Genomic DNA, 24,964 nt, shown 5'->3' on the forward strand with positions numbered 1-24,964 from the left:
TAGCTACTCAGCTCATAAAACTCATTAGAAGAAACATTTTCTTTGTCTACCATGCCTAGCAATTTTGCTTGTAGGCAGCGATCCAGATCACTAAGATTCTACCTATAAAAATGAAGTCAGAGAACCCGTTCAAAAGTTCCGGCTAAGCGTGGTGCACGCCTTTAATCCCAGCACTCGGGAGGCAGAGGCAGGCGGATCTCTGTGAGTTCGAGGCCAGCCTGGTCTACAAAGGGAGTTCCAGGACAGGCTCCAAAGCTACAGAGAAACCCTGCCTCGAAAAACCAAAAAAGTTCCAGCTAATGAATTATACTGGTAGAAATTTTAATTTCCTAATGTGTGTAACTACACAAAAAATAAAATTTTGGCCCATAATTCACAAAATGCTTTTGATAACTAGTTGATACTGACCTACTGATAATAGCTAGGCACCTTGGGTTGCCCTTTCGTTAGAAGCAAGGAAGGATGCTGATGATGCACACCTCTCGGTCAAATCCTCCTGCAGTCGGAGGCCTGCTCTGGGGAAGAGTTGGGGGATGAGCAGACTCCCTGGTCTCAACAGCTCACCCTAAGTTGACTGAGTCACAGAAACCTCTTATTTGTGACATTAAGGATCTGGCTGATTCATCTGTTCCCACAAATGTCATTAAACTATTTTAAGCTAATTATGAAATGTGCGGAAGATAAATCACAGAAAGCTATTTTCTATATTCAAGGTTTCCCATGACAACCAAAAAAATTCTCCCACACAGGCATGGCATCTTTAATGGCCTTGTTGGGTAATCATAAGTAACACAAGTCTTGGATTTTCTTGTTAATAGAAAAAAATATGTAGCAAAAGTCACCCATGTTCCAAAGTATTTCTTCTACTTAGTCTGAACATTTGCATTTTAAGAATTAATTTATTTTGTGCTGGTGGTCATGTCAGAGGGGCAGCAGGGGATCAGTCCACAGGAATTCAGGACACTGGTGGTTGGTTGACTCTCAGACAGGTAAGGCCCCAGGAGCCTTGGCCCCAAAATATCTCTTGCTACTACTCTATCTTCACGTGTTGGTTGCTGTCATTTTTCTCTGCTATCTGGCATGGTGTGAGTGGGTGTGGGGAGATCCCCATTGCCTTTAATGAGGTATGATTACCTCATGGGAGTATCCCATTCTACTAGTTGTTTTGATTTGTGGATTATTATGAAGATGATTTCTTCCTAAGATGTACTGTTTAACTGAAGCGATGATTTTATACAATAATAGTCTTAGTTTATATAGGATTTTGATGATTGAGGGCCTTTAAAAAAATAGAGCGAGGGATTGTGCTAGAGGTTACCTTAGTGGAAAAACTAATATAGGAAAAAAAGGAAGATTTGGTGTTGCCCCCACCCCTGATAAAACAGGCTCTGCAGAGGGTAGAAAAACAGAACAAGGCAATGCCACACGGCTAGTTTCTTTTGAGGAGTCGTATAGACTGCAGCTTAGGTTAATAATTAAAAAAAAGTTTGAGTCCCATAAGCTAAATTAGCTCAAGTTCTTTTAATCTTAATGTTGAGAGATGTGTGCACAGGTTTCAATGTGCACTGTAGCTAAAACAAAGCTTTAAAATATGACTTACGCTTAGATTAAGATGTTTTTGTTAATAGCTTTGAGGTGAAAAACCTTGGGAAATAATCTGGAGTTTAGGAAGGCACAGAGTTGAGGGAAGGACTCATTACGGTCCGTGAACAAGAACAAAGCAGCCCAGTTATTCTTGACTGATGTGACTTTCTTGCTGATTGGTTGGTGATCAAAGACGATGATGCATTCCTTGTACTCGTTTCTGCTCTCAGCTTCCTGATATAAAGCTGTTGATGGGTGGGTACGCACCCTGAGGATTTAAAGTAGAGATGACTGATTGTTTTTCATATATGAAAGTTTAGGATTATGATTCTTTTAAGATTGTTTATAAGATCACCCTTTGAGATAAGATATAAAGTGATCGATACTTTCTTTGTAACTGCACAAGGCAGGCAGCCAGTAAAAGAACTGGCTGGGAAAAAAATACTTTGCTTGCTTACACTCTGTTAATCTATAACAAGTTGCTTGGATATGAACATATATAGAATATGAACATTATCTTGGGATAATCTGTTTTTCGTCTATAATATGTAGGATGTTATAATCATGTAAGGGAAATGGGAAACATGTTTTTTTTTAATCTGTAATTCATTATAACCATTCACTTGAAAAAGAAGAATGTAACTACATTCAAATTTCTATACTGCCTGAAAGATTGTGTTGGGATATATAAGGAAAAATAATAAACACTAAGCGAGAAATGGACAAGCACAGAGAAAGACCTTAAGAGTCTATGTGTGGCTTTCCCCTTTTTTGCCAGCCCCATAGAATGAAGTTTTACTCCAGACAGGAAAGTCAAGTTGAGTGATAGATAGTCCACGGACTCTGTGGGCTCCCTTCAGACTCTACGCTGGTCCTCAAGGTGTTGATAATTTTGCACCTTTACCCATCTTGGTAAAACACATTACCATGTAAAACTTTGGTTTTAAATATTGTTCAAACAAAACACAGGATACGCTCTGAGGGCTAAAAACAAAACAAAGCACAATGCCTGCTACATTTAACATTCTTTTTCTCTAACTAAATGATCCACCTTTTCTATTACATTGCAGATTGGCATCACTAAGCATAATCGAATCGGCTTTTTCCAGCCTTTCCCCGTAGGGCTAGTTTTGTAAACCTTTAATCATGTTAGTACTTCTCCGGGTCCTCATGCTTTAGCTATAGCTAAGGGTCTCAGAGAGCAGAGTGCCCTTTCAAGTTCCAGTGACTGCCCTAAAATCATGATTTAGTAAATTAGATACATTTGGACTCAAAACATTTAAAGTCCCTGACATTGAAACAGTCCCCAATCCTTCTAAAGCGAGGGCATATGCAAAACCACAAAGAAGAGAACTTCAGCTCTGTTCACAGATCCCATGCCATCATGACCGTTACTTATACCTTTCTGTGTATGTTGGGGGCAGAGAGAGAGTTAGACTAAGTCTTTATAAGTATAATATTACATATGGAATAATGTGGCAAAGCACCAGCTTCAGAACATACAAATTCGCTCCCCTTCGAAGGGAATGACGAGCAAGGCCACATGTTTTTTATTGCTGCACACTAAATGACAGAAGGACAGATTTGGTCAATGTTCCATGTTCTTCTGTAGGACTTTAGTGCTTTGCAGTTTGTTTCCCTTGGGCATGGTCCTTCAGCATCACTTTTGTTTGGTGAATGATAGTAGCAAGTTCTTTGCTTCAATTATTTTTCCTGCTAAGTAACCAGATCCACCTGGGAGAACAAAGAGAAAGAAATGGTTAAAGCTTATGTCATTACTGACATTTTAAAAATTCAATACAGGAAAAAAACCAACAACAACTATATTTCAGGTATTTTCTCATGCATTTTTCATCTGACAATCTATTTTATATGCTTGCCCAAAATCAAAATAGCACAAATTAAACTTATTTAGTTAAGCATTAACAGATACCCATCAGTCAAAATGCAATTTCTGAGAAAAATATAAGCTATATATTTTGGAGATCGGCCATCTCTCAGATGTCAGGTTGGTGAAGATCTTTTCCCATTCTGTAGGCGGCCACTGTCTCATTGACCATGTCCTCTGCTTTACAGAAGCTTTTCAGTTTCAAGAGGTCCCATTTATTAATTGTCGATCTCAGTCTCTGTGCTACTGGTGTTATATTCAGGAAGTAGTCTCCTGTGCCAATGAGTTTAAGGCTACTTCCCACTTTCTGTTCTGTCAGGTTCAGTGTAACTGGATTTATGTTGATCCACTTGGACTTGAGTTTTGTGAAGGGCGATAGACAGGGATCTGTTTGCATTCTTCTACATGAGTTATCAGTTGAAAAACAATTACTGGTTATATAGTTACCATATAGACATTTGGCCAGAATATTTTCAAAATTAAATGTATGATTAACTAAACAAAATAACACTGTTTCTTTAGAGTTATATCTTAGAAGCAATAAATACGACCTTTAAGAAGGAGGAAAATCCATCTAAAAGGGTCTTTTCATGTCTCATCATAATTTCACAAAATAAACACTAGTTTAAAAGACAAATGTATAGTACATAGTGCTAAGAATCACACTTGCTAAGATAAATGAACTACCACTAAAAATAATGTTAGAAGAAATTCTCTCTGTTCTCTGGAATGATTCTATTACAACATTTACAATGTATTCTTGGATTTACAATACCCTCAAACAAAATTAAGTCAGTTCTTTTTTTAGAGCTCTTTGCAATGAATTATTTCTAATGCAAACAGCAAATTGAGGTGAATTTCAAATACAAAATCATTATGATCATAAGCAATGCTTATTTGACACATAAAAATATCCCCAAACTGTCACATTAAAGCTACACACCATAATCCTAATTTCTGTTCTAGAACACTGCCACTGCTCAATGCTTGAGCTCACAGGCAATTACACTTTCTAGTCTCTGTTTTTATTTTGTACTTTTCTCTTAAGTACAAACTACAGCTGAATATCGTAATGCCTCACAACTTTTAAACAACAAAAGTATTTAGACAGTATAGCTAGGAAGTGTCCCGGCTGCACTCAGGTCTCCTATTACTATATCCCCATCACTTTAGGAAGGAAAAGGCAAGCAGAGAAAACACATCAACAAATCAACAAACACAGGGCTGCAGTACAGCCAGAAGAAACAATATTTTGTTTCTGCCTTTGAAGATGCCACTGACACTTTCATATCAAATTATGAAACATGATAAACATTTAAGGAATATATCACACAGTGACCTTGAATACACAGTGAGAATTACAAAGAAAGTTCATAACCCTATAAATAGATTTCATGATTATCTCTAAAAATGACCCCAGAACATGCCTGGCTTATCCTTGTCAGCTGCTTAAATGTTTGAATTAGCAAGGAGTTGCCAGGTACTTTGTGTGCTCTAAAAAATATTAAATTATTAATTAATTTTATCTATAACCTTTAATTGATCAATATACATTCTAAATATTTAAATTATAAGCCACTATGGGTTCATAAAAGAAAATGAATAAACAAACAAAATAGAGCACATAAGAGTAAAAATTTTATTAAAATCTTAAGAGTAAAAATCTTATATTTGTGGATTATCTAATATGGTTTATTTATTAAAAAAGCAGCAGCCCAGTAGATGTTGGTTAAAGGAGACTTTGTTTTTAAATAATCTAAAGATTCACAGCAATAACAACAAAGTGAGTGCTGCAATGCTAATTATGGCAGGAGAACTGCTGTACGGCAAAGGCAGAACAGATCTCCCGGTGTCCTAAGTTAGTCTGTGGGATTAAACAAGGAGATTTAGATGTTGTACGCGTCTAATATCTTAGGATCAGAACGTATAAAGAAAACACTGTCACAACCAAAAGGAAAAACACATACTCCATAATTATGGGAGGTTTAGCACACATCTCAATAATTCACTGGACAACTAGAGAAAGAATAAAACATCAGCATAAAGACCATGATGAGCAGACATGATTGAGCTGATGCTCACAGAACATCGCACCACACAAAAGCAGAATAACTCTTTAAAGCTGCGAACTTAGGATACCGAGTCTCTGCAAACTCAAAACCAGCAAAACCAGCAAGTGCACTCTGTGGACAGTGACCAGCCACGCTTAGAAACCAAGCGTTCTGAAAATACTATACATCACTTATATATACTTCAATTTTCTAGTAAATGCATTTGTTGTATTTTCCAACAGGCTTAGAGGTGACGAGCTCTGGCTGCTCACCCTAGCCTCGGGTCTCACCATCTCACCAGAGCTGCCAGTTAGCTCCAGCTCCAAGACACCTGATGCCTCTGGCGCTCTGCTCTGCTGCACTTGCATGCACACGCCACATACAGACTCAAGTGCCTACACATAGTCAAAAAGCAAAAATAGGTTTTAAAAGTCACTGGAGATTACAGGGGAAAATGCAAGTCATATACAGTATAGTGCTTGAACAGTACTGACACATGATTCTACAACCGTAGATCTATGATAGAAGCCAACATGTCGAAGAGGGCCTCAATGTTTAGATAATTCACAAAAAGATAGCACAGACCAAATCAGCATTCAAGAGAAAGACTCAACAAATTCAAAGGTTAGGTGTTTTTTTTTTTTTTTAATTGTTTTGGTTTTTCAAGACAGGGTTTCTCTGTGTAATAGACCTAGCTATCCTGGAAAGAGCTTTGTAGACCAGGCTGGACTTGAACTCACAGAAATCTGCCTGCCTCAACCTACCAAGTGCTGGGATTAAATTTAGTGGTCAGTTTCTTTTAAAACAACAAAGATTTTTTTTTTTAAAAAAAAAAGGGCCGTGGGAGTGAGATAGTTCCGCAGCAAAGGTGCGTGCTGATGGTAGAAAGGACAGACTACCACAAGCGGCCCGAGCTCCACACAGGTGCCACAGCACATGCGGGCACACACTCCTCTCTCCCACAACAGAAACATGAAATAATAACTTAAAAAACAACCAATCATTTTCATGATAAAGTCAAAATTTTAAATGAAAAATAAATTCCAGGAAAAACATGGCCTATCACAAGCAATAAAAAAAATCTGAAAATCAAAAGCACACCATCCATTTAAAGAACTGAATCTGTAATTAAATGCCTAGCCAAAATTTTATCAACAAATCCAAAGCCCTGCCAAAAATGAACAAACGAGCCTAAACAAAAAGATGAATAGGAGCGCATATTCATCTTTTCCCATCCCAGGGTTACCTCTGATAACAAACTCTGACAGATACCACAAGAAAGGAAACCACAGCACCTCTGACTTGCATAGATTCAAAAACACTATGCTCCCTTATCCAGTCAGACAAAATATCACGACCAAGGTAGGCTTTAATCAGAAGAGCAAGATTGCTTTAACTAACATCCGAAATTTAAGCAATGTAACTCAACACATTAACAGATGAAGAAAAGCATACGATCTTCTCAGCAGACACAGACAATTCGACAGGAGTGTGTTTTGTGTGCTAAAACCACCAGAAAAACAGCCAGTGGCATTGTTAGTGAAAGGCAGGAAAGTAGATCTGAGGTAAGGACAAGAAAAGGACAGTGGCCATCATTGCTGATGTATCCCACCACATGGGAAGGTCTTGCCATTGTAGCATTTTCTGCCCCACCTCTCACTAACCCAAAAGGAATAAAGACCAAAAAGAAATGGTCATTGTTTATAAATGATACCAACTACTCCACAAAAAATCCAAAATTATCTAAAGACAAATCACTGCTTTTTATAAATAAATCCAAAAGTTGATGGGTAGAATATAAAAATATTTCAAAGTCAGCATTTCTGTATTCTAATAACAATAACTTCACAATAATTTCGGAACCATGACAATTTATCGCAGAACTACAGTCCTAGGATGCAGAGGCAGCTCGTCAGTTACAAGCACTTGGTGCTTTTCCAGAGGGCACAAACTCAGTTCCCAGCACCTCCCTTAGGCAGTTCCCAGTCTTTGTAACTACAGCTCCAGGGATCTGACACCCCGGCCTCCATGGACGCTTGCACTCCTGTGTGTATTCCCACACGCACACAAACACCTATACATAATTAAAAAATAAAAATCAATCTTCATCTAAGGATTGGGGCTCTAGCTCAGTGGGAAAGGACCAGGTTAGCATGTACAAAGTCCTGGGCTCAATCCCAACACCTTTAGAACAAAGAAAGCAGAACCAATATTGGCAATAAACACGCTAAATCACAGATATGACATACACAAACACTGTAAAACTGAAACAAAGGTGATCTAAACAAATGATCCTGTTAAGTCAATGATAACTAAGCTATAATACATTTAACCCCAGAAAATAAGTACAGACTACGGGGGCTAGAGAAGTGGTTCTCAACCCGTGGGTCGCGACCACTTTGTGGAGTGTGGGGGCTGAACAACCCTTTCACAGGGGTCACCAAAGAGCATTGGAAAACACAAATATTTACATTATGATTCATAACAGTAGCAAAACTATAGTTAGGAAATAGCCAAGAAAGTAATTTAATGATTGGGGAGGTCACCACAATAAGAGGAACTGTATATAGGGTTACAGTATTAGGAAGGTCGAGAACCACTGGGCTAGAGGGAGCACATAGATCTTATTAGGTAGGAAAGGAAAATAGAATAGATAGATATGGATGGGGGGATGGAATGGGAGAATCAAATGGGAAGGGGAGAGGAGGTGGGTAGTGAGAGAAAATCCAGGAAGAGACAGCTAAAATTTGTGGAGTAAGTAATATGGAACCCATACAATAGAAACTTCCTAAAATATATACATATATGAAGGTGATCTAAATGAAATTGTCAAGTCAGTAATGGGGGATACAGAGTCCTAACTGGCCATCTTTTGTCACCAAATGAAGTACCAGGATGGGTTATATTTAGTTGAATTGTTGGCCAAGGGGGCCTCATGGGAATCCTCAAACAACCCAGGCTGTTGCCAGGACTAAAGATTGATCTCACAAACTGACAGCAGGACCGCATTGTTGAAGACAACACCCACAACTCATGAAACATGGAAGCGTCGAGTTGACGCCTACATAGAGCTTTCACCCTTGTGTCCTAGCATCTTTGCTACGGGAAGGTATTCTGTATGCTATCCAAAGAAAACTATAAACATCAGACCAACCACAAATCCTCTGTCTACAATGGTGTACACCCTGCAAGGTATCCTAGGACAATGGTGGCACAAAGCTTGTGGGAGCAGACAACCAATAAACGATCTGATTTAAGGCCCACTCCATGAGATGCAACCCAACCCTGCTTGGGTGACCAAGATCCTGAGACTAGATAGCCCAGGGACCTAGGGGAAAACCAAATAATACTGGTCTAAAGAAAGGGGGAAAATTAGTAATAAAATGATGCCTAATAATTAGTGTCTTGCTCAGCCATCATCAGAGAAGCTTCCTCCTGCAGCAGACAGGGACAAATACTCATAACCAGATATTACACAGAAAGTGAGAGACCTTGGAACACTCAGTCGTAAATGGGACGTCTCTATTAAATTCCTCCCCTGAGAGCTCAGAGAACCCCATGAAGAAGGAGGCAGAATGAATGGAAGAGCCAGAACAGATGGAGGACAGCATGAAAAGAAGGCCTCTCAATCAACACGAGCAAAGTTTCAGAACTCACAGAGACAGAAGCAGTATACACAGCTCTGCATCAGGTCTTTTGAGTTGCTGTGGGACAATGGTCTTTTATTCTGTCACCTGTATTATTTTTAATAAAATGCTGATTGGCCAGTAGCCAGGTAGGAAGTAGAGGCAGAACAACGAGAATTCTGGGAAGACTGGGAAGAGGAAAGTTTCAGTTCGCAGTAGTGATCCAGACACAGAGGAAGCAAGATGTGACTGCCTCGCAGAAAAATGTACGGAGCCACGTGGCTAACATAGACAAGAATTATGGGCTAATTTAAGTTGTAAGAGTTAATAAGAAGCCTGAGCTAATATGCAAATCAGTTTATAATTAATGTAGACATCTGTATGATTTCTTTGGAACTTAATGACTGCGGAAACTGGGAAGGACAGAAACTCAAGTCAACACTGAGTTTATGTTATTGTGTCCAGTTTAGTGTTTTTATGGAGTTTCTGAGTGTGTGAAGGAGTGGGTCTGAGTCTTATGTCTTCTCCTGGGCTCTTTTCCTTTTGTTTATTTGTATGGTCCATCTTCAATGTGATAGTTTTGTTTTATCTTACTCTATTTTATTTTGTTATAGTTAATAAAATGAATGAAAGAAAACCTAGCCACTAGGGTAAAGGTTAACAACTGAGCTGTCATTTTTACCTGCCAGAAGAGAGAAAATCAGTATTCTCCGATGAAGTGGCACTGGGTACCAACCATTCCAGGACAGGCCTCATGTTCAGGAGTAGCTGACCAAAATATAGTAGACTCCACAGTTTTGTTTTTGTCGAGACAGGGTTTCTCTGTAGCTTTGGAGCCTGCCCTGGAACTAGCTTTTGTAGACCAGGCTGGCCTCAAACTCACAAAGATCCGCCTGCCTCTACCTCCTGAGTGCTGAGATTAAAGGCGTGCGCCACCACTGCCTGGCTGACTCCACAGCTTTTTTGTGTATGCTTTTATCTGGTTATAGTTTAGTGTTTTCTTGGTTTTGGGGGTTTTGTTGTTGTCTTGATTTTTTTGTTTGTTTTGTTGTTTGAGAAAGAACTGGGTGTGTAGGGAGGAGGGAAAGAATATGATCAAAACATATTTAAATTTAAAAAATGATTTAAGTAATAAAAAGAAATATTCTACCTTGCTTATGAAGAAGAAAATTCAGTGTTGTGAAGACGCCAATTCTCTGAAAACAGAACGTGCATTGGGAAAACTTCAGCCATGGGCTAGGAGATTTGTGTGTGGATGAACACACATGCACACTGACATGCAAGCACATAGGGTTTAGTTTGTTTTGTTTTCTTCTGTTCTGTTCTTTTGGTTTTGTCTGTTTCTATGGTTTAGATCAGGTTGGCCTTAAAAACTCAAGAAAGATCCTTCTCTGTTGGGAGTTCAGTGACAAGCCCACCATCTCTGGATTTTATAATTCTTAATTTATGTTAAAATGAAAACTGTCAAGTAGTCAAAAAGAGGCATTAAATAAGAGAAAGTATGAGAGCCTTTCACTATTAAATAAAGCTTAAACCTACACAGAGCACTACAGGTGATTGGAGAAATAATGTTCTTTTCAATAAGTAGCACTATGGTACTGAGAGCAGAAATAATCAAAACTTTACCACTGTCTCAGAGCATACATAAAGACACTTTCTAATGTATAATGTTTAAACACATCATCATGGCCTTGAGATAGGAAAACTTCCTAAAACAAAAAGTAACTGACTGAAAGTGAAAATGTTAAGCTGGGCTGCTTTAACGATTTCTGCTCGTGAGTGAACAGTAGTGAGAGGATAAAAACTCAAGCAGCAGAGAGAAGACACTTGCGATACAAGCACTCTACCTGGAGCATTCACGTATGCTGTTCACGAACGTCAATGAAAGAGACAGGCAAGCTGAGTGTGCACAGTGGTGCACAGCTGTGACCTCTATATTGGGAGGTGGAGGCAGGATCAAGAGGTCATCCTTCGGTACATAAGGAATTTGAGGCCGTTTCTTATTCAGACACCGGCTGCATTGGTGACTCCACTCTGTAATACTTTCTTGATTTGCATCCTTTTATGGACGTGTACCTCAAGTTTTAAAGTTTGTGTTGTCACTGTGCAGTGTGGTAACACTTCAGACAATCAGTGCTGAGCAAGCTCTGACTGAAGCCAAGGGCTGGGGACAGCCACTACCATGCACTGCCTCACTGGGCTCTCAAACTACATCTGTATTGATTTGCTCCTTATTTTTATTAGGCAATGAGACCAAACTCATAAAAATCCAGCCAGCTAACAGATGCCAGAGTTACTCTGCACTGCCTGAGCCCACACTCCTCGGTCAGGGTCTCACACTGCATCTGAACTGTCTGTAGGACTTCTGGCTGACTGGTTTCCTGCCATCAGGACACTCACTGGTCACTCACACTGATGTGTCTGTAGGACTTCCAGCTGACTGGTTTCCTGCCATCAGGACACTGGTTGTTTCTTTTTTACTTTATCCAAATCCTTAATCCAATCCCAGTCTTCTTTTTTATTGAGAACACTGAAGTCATTTCCTTGTGATAGATCTTGTAAAGCTTGTACCTGGCTACCATTAGATAATGAATTCCTTAGAAAGTAACCACACCAAAACTGAATCCACACCCGATGGTAAAAGACTAGAATTTTTTCCTAAGATCAGATACAAAAACAAGGATGTTCATTTTTATCACTTGCATTTAATATTTTACTGGGGTTTTAAACTAAGGCATTTGGTAAGAAAAAGAAAGAAAAGGCATCCATCCAGATAAGATAATAAAATATTTCTATTAATGGATGATATGATCTTATATAGAAACAACCCATCCCAAGTAACATACTATTAAAACTAATAATTTCACCAATGTTGCAGCATATAAGACCAACACACAATAATATTGCTTTCCTATACATTTGCACTGAATAATTAAAAAAAAATAAAATCAAGACAATAATTCATTCACAACAGTATCAACAAGAATAGGAAATTATAAGTACAAAACTTGTACTCTGAAAAGCACAAAACATGGATGCAATTACAGAAGATTTACATACATGAGAAAACACCCCACACCCACAATCAGACCACTTAAAGCAAAACTCCACAAATCGCTTTACAGATTCTGACAATTCCTATCAAAACGCCTTTGTCAAAACTGAAAAGCTGATAGTAAAACTTACACAGAATTGAAAGGCACCCAGAATAGCCCAAACAATCCTGCAATAGGAGAACAAGTAGGGCTAACGCTGCACACAGTGAAAATTCTCTCAAAGCAATTATAATCAAGACAGTGTTGGACCGGCACAAGGACATGACTGGAGGGACAGAGCTGAGAAGCTGGAGAGGAAAGGGTGGGCCCATTAGTCTGCTTGCTAGTGCTGGAATAAATACTATGAAAAAGCAGTGTGGGGAGGAAAGGGTTTATTTAGTTCACATATCACATCCACAGTTCAAGGCAGGAACCTGGAGAAGAGAGGTGAATCAGAGAGACCATGGGGGATCACTGCTTACCAGTATGCTAGGCTTGTTCTCTTATAGCTCCCAGAACCTCCTGTAGAGGGGTGCATTCAGTCCTCCCATACCACTCAATAACACCCCCCGCCAAAGCCCTGCAGACTGGCCTATAGGAAATGATGGAAGTATTTTTTCAATTGAGAAGCCTCTTCTCACATGACTTTGGCTTCTATCGAGGTGGCAAAGACCTAAGCAATCGTCAGTTTACTGTGATGGTGGCTCTAAGTGTCTGCTACTCTACATGCAGGACTGAAATGCACACTCTAACTCAATGAATACCAACACCTATCTCAACAAGGTGTGTTTAAAGACATCCTGTAGAGCCAGCAGCACTGTGTGAGCAGATGCCAGCTGAGTGGAGAATGAGAAGAGGGTCGTGGTAGTTCTTGGGCTATATGTAATAAAGACACTGTATGTCCTTCGTGCAAATGAAGACTACACACATTTTTTTTGTAGATTTTATACTAAGGAGCCCTGCAGGCTTTGAGAGCAACTTATATATCCATGGTGCTTTTTCACATCAAACACTGCCAAATTCTTGTCCTATATTTATACAATTGATTCAGGAACCTAAAAGAACATTTATGTTGATTTGAGTGTAATCTCTTCTAACTCATTAATCTCCACTGATACACAAGCTTGCTCAAAATTAGCACTGTCTCCCTGCATTCTCTGCTGAATTGCCACAGTATTCTTGCAGCTCACTCCATTTCCTCACAAACCTCAAAAAAAAAAAAAAGTTGTCTAAGTATTTTCACTTCTAAATCAGGGCCAGCTCAAACTGTCTATAAAGTCACAAGTCTTCTTTCTTTCTTTCTTTCTTTCTTTCTTTCTTTCCTTCCTTCCTTCCTTCCTTTCTTCCTCCCTCCCTTCATCTTTTTCATTTCTCTGAGACAGGGTTTCTCTGTGTAGCCCTGGCTGTCCTGGAACTCGCTCTGTAGATCAGGCTGGCCCAAACTCAGAGATCTGTTTTCCTATGTCTTCCAAGTGCTGTGATTAAAGGTGTGCCCCACCACCGCCTGGCACAGATTCTTCTAGTATCAAAACCAAGACCTGGTGTGCCCCTTGCCCAGCCTCAGCTTACTGGTACCACAGTAGCACTCGGTGCAGTGAGTTTCCTAGATGTACTCCCGTCTCATCTTCTATTACATTATTTCTTCCCTCCATCTCTTTGGCTGGATTTCCCTTTTTTAGTTTGTAAATATTTGAGTTTTTTACACCTGGACACCCCATCTCTCCCTTCTATCTGGACACATGTTTCACTTTCTATGTTTTTTTTTTTTTGACTTGGTACTAATTTTGTAGTGAAGGGGATTGAATCTAGAGGTTTTGTACATACTACAGAAGTGCTCCACCACTGAGCAATATCTCAACCCACCCCACACACAAACAACAAAAACCAACCAACCAACCAACCAACCAACCAAGCAAAAAAAAAAAAAAAAAAAAAAAAAACCAAGACAAAGTGTTCTATGGCAGCCAGCCTGGCCTTGAACTTGCTCTGGCAGGTTAAAGATCTCAGCCTCTGGGGTAGCTGGATTATGGTTTTAGATTCCAAATGCAACTAATCTTAAGAAAGCACCATTGGAACCTAGTCTGTTTGGATGCTCACCTTCCTAGACCTGGATGGTGGTGGTGGGGGAACTTGGACTTCCCACAGGGCAGTGAACCCTGACTGCTCTTTGGACTGGAGAGGGAGGTGGAGGGGGATTGGGGAAAAGGGGGAGGGAAATGAGAGGAGGGTAGAAGGTGAAAATTTGTAATAATAAAAAAAACCCCACCACTGCTGAATTCTGGTTCAGTGGTAACAAAGAGTCTCCCCAAGCATCCTGAAAACAATTGCTCTTTCCTTTCCCAACTACCCATGTGTGTAAAGTCATATTTTCTTTATTAAACAAAAGTACATATGATAAGAAAATGAATATGAGGCTGACATGAGAATGTGTGTAGTTTTTACTATGCCAGAGTAGAAATAAAAATATAAAACAATTACATTTTAACACTATGATTGTAAAAGAATATGTAAACACAATGTTACAAGAATTATACTGCTTCTATTAGCACACATTTTAAAATGATTAAAAACATAAATTTAGATTGAAGAGGAAAGAAACTAATTTCAGGAGGTGAGTCCTATGAGTCCCTGAGTTTGATCCCAAAACAAATGGAGTATTTCCTATAGATTCAACAGTGCTTAAATATCATAATGTACACTTAGTTAAAAATGTTGAGCATGTTTTCACCTTACACTATCTCTCCTTTTACTTAGCTTTCTTTCAAGTTTTTTTTTTCTTTATTTGTTTAAGACAGGTTTCTCTATGTAACTCTGGCTGTCCTGGAACTCCCTTTGTAGACCAGGTTGGTCTTGCCACTGCCTGGATTTCTTTCAAGTTTTTTTTTCTTCCTCCCCAGATCATCTGAGAAAGAGAAATCAAAACTGAAAGACAAACCTACTCTAGCAGATGCAAAAACATGACAAGAGGCTGGAGAGACGGCTCAGTGGTTAAGAGCACTGCCTGCTCTTCCAAAGGTCCTGAGTTCAATTCCCACAACCACATGGTAGCTCACAACCATCTGTAATGAGGTCTGGTGCCCTCTTCTGGCCTGCAGGCATACACACAGACAGAATATTGTATACATAACAAATAAATAAACATTTAAAAAAAAACATGACAAGACTAGGAACATGACAACCACCATGCCTAGACCCAGCTAAGCAACGTCCCTATGAAGGGGCCCAAAACTAAAGAGATGGTAGAAATGCCCGAGGGGGGAAAAAGTAACTGAAGAACACAGTAGACCTGGGAAAGAAACTGCCATATTGAACACAGCAATGCAGCAAACCCTTAGAACACAGGAAAATAAAAAGAAATACCAATAACCTACCAAAACAAAGCAGCACCTAGCAAATTGACTGGAAAGCCCAAACCCCTTCCTATAGTAATCGTAAATGTGCATGGCCTCAACTCACTTAAGAAGACAGAGGAACGGACCAGATGGAAAAACAGGACCAACTATATGCTGTCTCCAAGAAACACACTTAAGAAGGAGAGATATCCCAAAACTCAACATCAAAGGATAGAAAACAAGCTTCAGCAACTGGAAATTGAAGGAAGCAGACATATCTATCTTTATACAAGATAAATCAACACTAATCAGAAGAGATAAAGGGGACATTACATGTTTAAAAAGGGAACCATTCATCCAGATATAATTGTAAACATTTATGCATCAAATACTGGAGCCTCTAATTTCATAAGACAAACACTTAAAAGGCAAAAAAGGCCACATACATCTGGGCTAACACAATATTAGAAGATCTCACTCTAAAAAAAGAACAAAGACACTTCAGAGTCAAATATACTATGGATCAACTGAATTTAGAAAAACTGTAGAAACTATAGAAATATGTAGACACTAAGCAATACAGTTTTTGAAACGAACAGTTGGTCATTCAAGAAATCAAAGAAGAAATTTTAAAAATTCCTAGAGACAAGTAAGATGATCATCCAAACAGGCAAAACTACAGGCTTGTCCCCTTTGACAATTAAAAGCAACCAGAACAGCTGGTCCACAGACAGGATTTTTGGAAGTCCATGAGCTTAGGAATCTCCAGATGTTTCAAACTGAACAAATGAGCAATTCTACTGGGGGGTGGGGGGGGGTGGGGGGGAGGGGTGGGGGAGGGGTATTAACCTACAGCACCTTTAAAGGTTACAAAATCTGAAAAGACTGGGAGATCTGTCTTAAACATGTGATCTGAAGAGAAATACAGAGTATAATTTCTTCCTTCATAGGTATAAAATAGGATCACATTAAGTTTCATAAACAAAAAGGACTTTAGAATAAATCCTTTCGTGTTATACATGATAAAACTGAAATCTGGAGAAATTAAGGGAACGTTAAAGCTACAATGCTAGCAGAAAATACCAACTTCCTGCCTGCCTGGCTCATCCTTTCTCTCTCTGTTGCTCCACAAAACCAGATAGGAAGGTACTGGTAAGCATACTGGCATTAAAAGTTTGAAATATACCATCTAAGAAAAAAATCAAGTCATTATTTTGGGCACTACTAGGCTCCAATATATGCAAACATTTTAATTTTTATGTAAATCAACACATTCTCTTGGATACATCTTACAACTTGCATCCTTCATGGTAGAAATGACCAATAACTTGTCAATCATCTGACAGACAGAAGTGATTAATACTATTGCAATCAATCAGAGCCAAGAGCATATATACTTGACCCAGAGGGGGCAGAGGACATTTATGAGAGAAAGCACTTGAAGGAGGCACTCAAACACATTTCTTGCTCAGTCAATTGCTCTGAAAGCACACAATAAAGAGCAAATTAGTTGAGTGGATCTTCCAGTAACTGCTGAAGCTCTTTAAAAAATTTAAGCAAAACCTCTTTATTCTCTTGTTTATTCATACTAAAGAACAGAAAGTACAAAGCCAATGACGATAATGTTCAGTGAAAAGAATTTTTATAGTAAGTAATTAAGTTAAGAAAGCTGAAAAAAGAATGCTTTATTTTGATGTCAAAATGAATAGGAATCCAAAATTTGTTTTTATTTTTTTCCAAAATAATTACAAAACTGAAAGTCTATAAATAGGAAACTAAGAAAGCCTTCACTTTCCTGCCCCCCTTGACTTCTGAAATACAGTGCGACTTTCTCCCATCTGCTGTTTTAGACGGAGACAGTAATGAGCATATGGGGCTTTCTCTATCAAGCAGCTGTAGTGTAGTTAAAGTTATAATAATTGTCTTTCTCTAAGATAAATTTACATTAAAAACCTGGCCAGTGAGAAATAAATAGCTCAGCCACAGAGCCCTCTTACACAAATCTAAAAATCCACAACCTCTATGACAAACTACAGAGATGCAGAGGAGATCCCTGAATCTTATGCCTTTATCTTTAAGGCTTAGCAGATAGAAGAGATGATGCGCAAATCAGCTTATTCCAGCCCACAGACCCATCGTGTTTTCCTTCTTGATCAAAATGTGGGAAAAGTAGTGAGTTTACATACTCATCACTAAAACCAGCAATGGAGTTCTGCAAAGTTAACAGTTCAGATCCACTATTCCCATTGAGTCGCTCAACTCTGAACCACAAGCCCACCTGCTTATGAGGAAAATCTCAAACCATGAGACACATAGCTCCCCCTGCAGCTATGCATGACTGACCCGAGCTTGAGTAAACTGAAAGGAACCCACAGCACATCTGATTGTAGAAATGGAGCTACTACCTACCTCGGTCTGGATGGTTCAACCTCATCATTTTATTGAATGCTGCTTGAATCTTGGCCTTGCTAGCAGATTGACTGCAAAAAAATAATAAATAGTGCAAATGCAGATTATAAATTAATGATTTATATGGGTTTCAAGAAATTAAAACCAATGAGAATTTCACCATCTTGTGGGCAAATATAAAATTACAAGCTTTAGGCTTAATTCTACTGACCAGTAAAATAACATGGTGACTCTATCCTCATTTTCAGTTTGAAAAAGTAAATAAATACAAGACTGGTTGGAGATTTAGTTCCATCATAGAATCCTTATCTAGCAGCCATGAGACCCTGGGTTTAGTGGCCAGCACCAAAACTAACACAAAACCACCATAACCAACAGCACCTACACAGAGGCCAGGAGAGTTGTGATACACTCAATTACAAGGATTGAAAGCCTATGCTTCTAAGGTCATTTTAGAGGAAGGTGACATATGCCATCATGGTATTTGGGTTCCAGAACAAGCCTGCTAGCTTTTGAGATCAGTCTTGCTGTAGGGTACTAGGTGTCAATCTTGGGCTCAGGTCTCTCACTGAAGGGTGGGCACATTCTTTCAGAGCAAGGATGCTGCCAAGTGCTAGGACAGTGCCCGGCATGACAGTGTGTTCTAGAAATAGTTGCTGTCTTTTAGTTCCTGAAACAAGCAATCTCAAAACTCCATATAGTTCATTGTGTATCTAGCTTTGTAGAAACCTGTGGCAAAGTTTGGCAGTAGAACCTACAATGTCAGTGAAAATTAAAGGAGATAGTTAAAAAAAAATTACTGTGGCAAAATGAAATAAATCTTCAGAATTGCCAGAATTGCAGGTGTTTAGTCCATTTTCTGAGCACCGACAGGAGAAGCTACCATATCAAACTAACAGCCGTCATATTTAGTGACTTAACTTTACCAGGCTTCAAATGGGTAACTTTACAGCTAGATTACAGTATGCGGGTAGCTGTGAATGGTGAACCGTGTTAATAGGAGGCATGTAATTATAGTTATTCAGGTCTAAGTTCAAAAAGCCCTGATTCTACTGCTCTTCAGTTAGGAGTTTGTCTTGCCTCATTTCAACTCTCTGAGTATCTTCTTATATGTAACATACATACAATAAAGCTGTCTACAAGGATTTCTCTAAAGAGTGAAGGATGTTTATGAAAACACAGTGTGTGTGTGTGTGTGTGTGTGTGTGTGTGTGTGTGTACTTATAAAGAACCGAATGGAAACCATCTAACATCTCTTGACTGACTCAGAGTCACCAGGCTGAGAATGACCTGAATGCACCTCTGAGAGCCCGCAGGGGTTGGCTGATCTTTCTAAGGGCCCAGAATGCTGCTTAGGATCCTCCATTTCAGCAACACTTCCCATGATCCTTTGATTCTGTTAGTATTCCCATTTCTAGTAGTTTCTTGCCAATGACTACCACTAACCTCCTGCAGGTAAATATCATATTGCCACACATGCCAATACATCCTATGAAGGGCCTGAAATAGTGACTTATGCCTACACTTCTAGCATTCAGGAGGCTGAGACCAAACGATTTTAAGCTCAAAAGGCTATGCAACAAGACTGTCTAAAAAGACAAGCTCCCCTGTGGGGGGGAAAAATATTACTGGCTAAATGAACACAAAACCATTCTTCCATAAATAAACTAAGCAAGTTCCTTTATGTGAGGACCTGAGAATACTTCTTTTGGTTGTTTACAAAAGCCTTATGGAAGAACATTTTTAAAGTCAACTTTTAGGTAGCTCTCAAATAGATACTGTTTTATTTCAAAGGGTGACAATCAGATATTCACAAGAGCTAAGGACACTACTTGATTTAATTGCTTAGGAAATGAAAACCACATCACTCTGAAAACCAGTACAAGTCCACTTCCTGTGCTGACATACACTGACCCTTTCTGCATGAGGCGCTCTCCAGCACCTCTACACTAGTCACACTGTCTTGCAGCTCTGGATGTCTGACATGTACATGTAAATGACTACAGCACAGTCTACAACCTGCACCTTAAGACATTATCTCAGACAGAGTATGCAATGGGTGCTTGATGGATTGCATAGCACCCCAAAAACAATAACCACAAAAACCAAAAATCCCAAACCAAGACCAACAATCACAGCAAGCAAATTCCTTAGAACAAAGGCTGTAGCCTAGTAAATACCAATGTTTTTAAAAAAACTATTAATTATAAAAATTAGAAACCCATAAAAAGAGCTTCACAAAACTGTACTACAGAAAGCTAATCACTAAATAATGGCTAGTAATTTAGAAAAACACAAATTTCGGTTGTATATATTTGAAGAAACATGGTATGTTGGTTTTTACTCTGGATATCAAGTTTTAATTGAACACATGAAACAAAGTATGAATGTTACTTCAGTTACAATATCCTTGAAAATCAATTACATTGCCTGTTTTTAAAAAAGTAACTCTTTTCTACACAAAACCTGAAGTTTTGTGTCCACTGAGGTCGGCCACCCATCAGACTAGATTAAAGTGCAAACAGATGGACACAAAGTTCATGCACACAAACATGGCAGTTGAAAGTCACTGCCTTTAAGACAATGATCTCAGCGGTGAGCTTTGAAGATGAGGGGAGAATTTTCATTTACGTAACTTTATTCCCCTTTGGTTTTACTACATTAAAACTCTAAGTCCTTGCCACATTTTAATGATTTCTTTGTAGCCCGGACAAAGTGTTCCCTTGAATATGTTTGACTGGCAGGAGAAGGGAGGCTGGGGCGGGTGGGAGAAATAAGGTGTGTGGAACTGAATAACATTCTCAAGTCTGCAGTAAACTCAGCCAATAAGTTTAAGGAAAATAATACTATCTGAGTAATACTAAGCAAGGAATAGTTAGCTAACTAACATGGTCCCTTTGCTTAATTCTATCCACTACTTTCTCTCACAAGAAAAACTCCCATCTCTTAGATTTAGATAAAGCACTAAGCTAAGCTCCAGTATTTAAAAATTATTACTGTATTTATTATTTGTATCCATGTATCTCTCTCTCTTCTTCTGTGTGTGTGTGTGTGTGTGTGTGTGTAGGTATGTGTAGGTGTGTGCGCAACACAGTATGGATGTAGAAGCCAGGGGACAACGTTTGGGAATGAGTTCATGTGAGTCCAGGTCGAATTGGATTGCACTACACTCAGGTCACCAGGCTTGGTGGCAGCGGCAGGCACCTTGACTGGTTAAACTACCTAGAGAGTTCACAGTTCTTTTATAGTTCTTTTATTTATTTATTTATCTGTTTAAAGCAGGTCATAAAAATGTTTGGGCTTAAAGATTATATGGAGCTACAAGACATTCTTTTGTCACTATAGCACTTTAACTCTTCCGCTTAATCATACTCATTAAGTCACCACAGAGTCTGCAGTAGATGACACTGTAACAGCTCTGTGTGCAGTGGATGACACTGTAACAGCTCTGTGTGCAGTAGATGACACTGTAACAGCTGTGTGTGCAGTGGATGACACTGTAACAACTCTGTGTGCAGTGGATGACACTGTAACAGCTCTGTGTGCAGTGGATGACACTGTAACAGCTCTGTGTGCAGAGGATGACACACTGCAACAGCTCTGTGTGCAGTGGATGACACTGTAACAGCTCTGTGTGCAGTGGATGACACTGTAACAGCTCTGTGTGCAGTGGATGACACTGTAACAGCTCTGTGTGCAGTGGACGACACTGTAACAGCTCTGTGTGCAGTGGACGACACTGTAACAGCTCTGTGTGCAGTGGATGACACTGTAACAGCTCTGTGTGCAGTGAACGACACTGTAACAACTCTGTGTGCAGTGGACGACACTGTAACAACTCTGTGTGCAGTGGATGACACTGTAACAGCTCTGTGTGCAGTGGAGATGACACTGTAACAACTCTGTGTGCAGTGGATGACACACTGTAACAGCTCTCTGTGCAGTGGATGACACTGTAACAACTGTGTGCAGTGGATGACACTGTAACAGCTCTGTGCAGTGGATGACACTGTAACAGCTCTGTGTGCAGTGAACGACACTGTAACAGCTCTGTGTGCAGTGGATGACACACTGTAACAGCTCTGTGTGTGCAGTGGGTGACACTGTAACAGCTCTGTGTGCAGTGGATGACACTGTAACAGCTCTGTGTGCAGTGGATGACACTGTAACAACTCTGTGTGTGCAGTGGAAGACACACTGTAACCTCTCTGCATGTAGTGGATAATACACGATAACTAACTCACTCTGTGTACAGTAGATGATATACTATAACCCGTTCTGTGTACAGTGGACAACTCTAACCCTGAAATTTGGGATGTGGAAGATTATGAGTTCAAGGCCAGCCTAGTTTATAAAGTTTACAAAACTCTAATGGCTGGGGACATAGGTTAGTGGTATAATGCCTACCGAGCACATTTAGGACCTTACTTAGGTTTAATTCCTAGCACTGCAAAAACCAAAAACAAACATCAACAACACAACAAAAACCCTTGAGAATATGCTCTAAGGAACAATAAGAAAGACAAATGAATACAGATTCTGGTAAATTTATAATAAAAGAAAACAATCCTGACATTAATGTTAACGGTAACCACACAATATCACTAGTTCTTTTCCCATAATGTCTAATAATAAATAGTCAATCAATAATAAAGTAGAATAAGTAAAATAATATATGGTATATATCAAAATGCAGAAGTAGAAAAGAAATATGTGTTATAATTAAAGAGATGCATCAAATTTCAAAACTGGTCCAGAGAGAAATCAGTGTCACAATGGGTAGACTTGAATTTCTCTGCAGTTTTGGAGCCTATCCTGGAGCTAGCTTTTGTAGACCAGGTTGGCCTCGAACTCACAGAGATCCGCCTGCCTCTGCCACCCGAATGTTTGGATTAAAGCCGTGCACCACCTATGCCTGGCCAGACCTCAATTTTTAAAAGGCAAAAAGAAAAGTGCTATGTCTCTTCTGGGTTTTATTTTTAAATTTTAAATATAAGCACAAACTTACTGTAATCCCTCCCCTCCAATTTTCAAGACAATCTTTGCACAAAACAAAACTACTTATGCAGCCCTTACCTTACATCTAAAATAAGACTAGCTTCTCGCCTACTCATTTTCGGCTCAAATCCTCCTTTATAGTAGGATGAAAGACTCTGCACAGGAAAGAAAGGGCAAAAAATAATTAGTTCCATGCACGGGGTAGCATGACCTCAATCCCCTCACAGCGTTACAGTAGGAGCAATGCATTTTATTAGAAATCAACGTGAAATTGCGGGGAAGGCACTACACAACGATCCTTTTATGAAACTCTAACCAAGATGAGTGTAAAAAACATTAACCATGTTTTCAACTTTACAATGCGTTCATTTTTCTCCACTGAGATAACTGAAGGACAGAGATCAGCACAATGTCAACGCTTTCCCCCAGCACTGAAGTGCTTTTCTCATTGGGTAGCCTTGACCAAGTCACTTAAGGCCGGGATCTGTTTGCCTTTATCTTGGCTGGCAGAGAAAGGACATGTAATGTTAACAGACAGGGAAGCCAAGAGAGGCTGGGAAACTGCGTGAAATGGCCATGGCGGCTATGGAGTGTGAGCTAGGAAGCTAGGAATCTTACAAAGCAATGGGAACTGATTGTGAAAGGCCTGGTTAGTGATGGAAAGAGGTTTCTATTCTGAAAATTTGGCTTTGTTATGGAAGGATTAGTTTGAGTTTGAAAAGTAGAAAAGAAAGAGGGCAGAATAGACCAATTAAAGAACAGGACTATAAACTACCAAGGCAGCAGCTGGGGATGTGAAAACAATCACATTTTTCATGTATTTTGAGAGCAATCGTTTGCTTGGTGGACTAATACGGGATATGACATAAAGAGGAGTTACAAATGATGCAGAAGACAAGTTATCGCTGTCCTGAATCCTCCTTAGGACCGCTGAGCAGCGGAGCAGCCTGGACCTGAAAGACTTGTTGAGGTGATAAGTGCCATAGTTCTCCAAGGTCAGGTCTTGGGTGCCCCTACACTGACCTCCCAGGTGACGTTAATCTCATAGGCCTCTTCTAACCAAATGAACCTTGGTAGCCGTGAGGCCAGGTTTGTTAAGACTGCGCTACAACCTAACTGGCTTTTCCAACCTTGTCTTTCTTGGAAGGATGCTGAGTCACAGACTGTTTCCTACACTTGCAGCTTGCCAATTTTTGCCCAAGTTTGCTTTTCAGAGAACCTACACCATGTAAACGGCTTTAAGATTTTTGGTCTAGAACTGCCACACTGCTATTTAATGGCTAAAAGGAGGAGCAGTTATCAGTTGTGGGAAATACATACAATGAGGATGGTTTTCAATGTAGTAAATTTGAAGCGTCTATCAAATTTCTAGGTGAAAAAGCAGTTCAATCTAGAGAAAGTCTTTGAGAATCCTCAGTGGGGACGTTGCTTAGTGAAGCCAGACTGAGCAAGACTGCCTAAGGAGAGCAAGTACAGACTGAACCCGAGTCTGCAACAGGCCTGAAACTGTCGAGGGATTAGTAAAGACCTCTCCAAGACCGCGCTGACACAGGAAGAAAGCTGCAAGTGAAAGCGAGGAAGTGAAAAGTGGTTTCAAATGTTTCTGGTGGGTAAAAGAAAATGTGATATGAGAATTGACCCCAGAAATTAGCAAAGAGAAGGTCAAAGGAGAGGAAGGACTGAAAGTTCCAGCTCAGCCATCCTGGGCTGAATAGAGAGACCTGTCTCAAGAAACAGAAGCAAGTGAAACAAACTGAAACCACCAGGTATGGTGCTGCACAGCTGAGATCAAAGCACTTGGAAGGAGGAGACAGGAAAAGCACACACACCCACAAATCACAGCTCCCTCGGGCTACACAACAACATCCTGCCTCAAAGGGAGAAAAACAAGAAATCAAAAAGGAGAGAGCAAGAAATCAGGAGACAGCGAGGAAAAGCAATTATTTTTCAGGAGTTCTCAAGGAACGGTGTATGAACTCCGCCTTTAGAGAGAAACATGGCATATATGATTAAGCTAATACACAGTTCTAGGCAGAAGTCA

At 39.6% G+C, this 24,964-nt stretch overlaps 1 protein-coding gene across 1 annotated transcript in view; it reads right to left on the bottom strand.

The window, feature by feature from the left end:
• Nucleotides 1-254: 254 nt before the first annotated feature.
• The window catches only part of Dnajc15 (DnaJ heat shock protein family (Hsp40) member C15), a 52,025-nt gene continuing 27,315 nt past the window's right edge, over nt 255-24,964 (bottom strand). The window contains exons 4-6 of the mRNA XM_041663538.1: nt 23,002-23,078; nt 17,926-17,996; nt 255-3,318 (exon numbers count right to left, since the gene is read on the bottom strand). Of these exons, the coding sequence (XP_041519472.1) occupies nt 3,245-3,318; nt 17,926-17,996; nt 23,002-23,078 (222 nt within the window). The 3' untranslated portion in view covers nt 255-3,244. The remainder of the gene's footprint in view (nt 3,319-17,925; nt 17,997-23,001; nt 23,079-24,964) is intronic.

The sequence above is a fragment of the Microtus oregoni genome, unplaced genomic scaffold (assembly GCF_018167655.1).
Source record: "Microtus oregoni isolate MIOR12 unplaced genomic scaffold, Mior012 000001F_ref0000356, whole genome shotgun sequence".
In the NCBI taxonomy this organism is placed as follows: Eukaryota; Metazoa; Chordata; class Mammalia; order Rodentia; family Cricetidae; genus Microtus; species Microtus oregoni.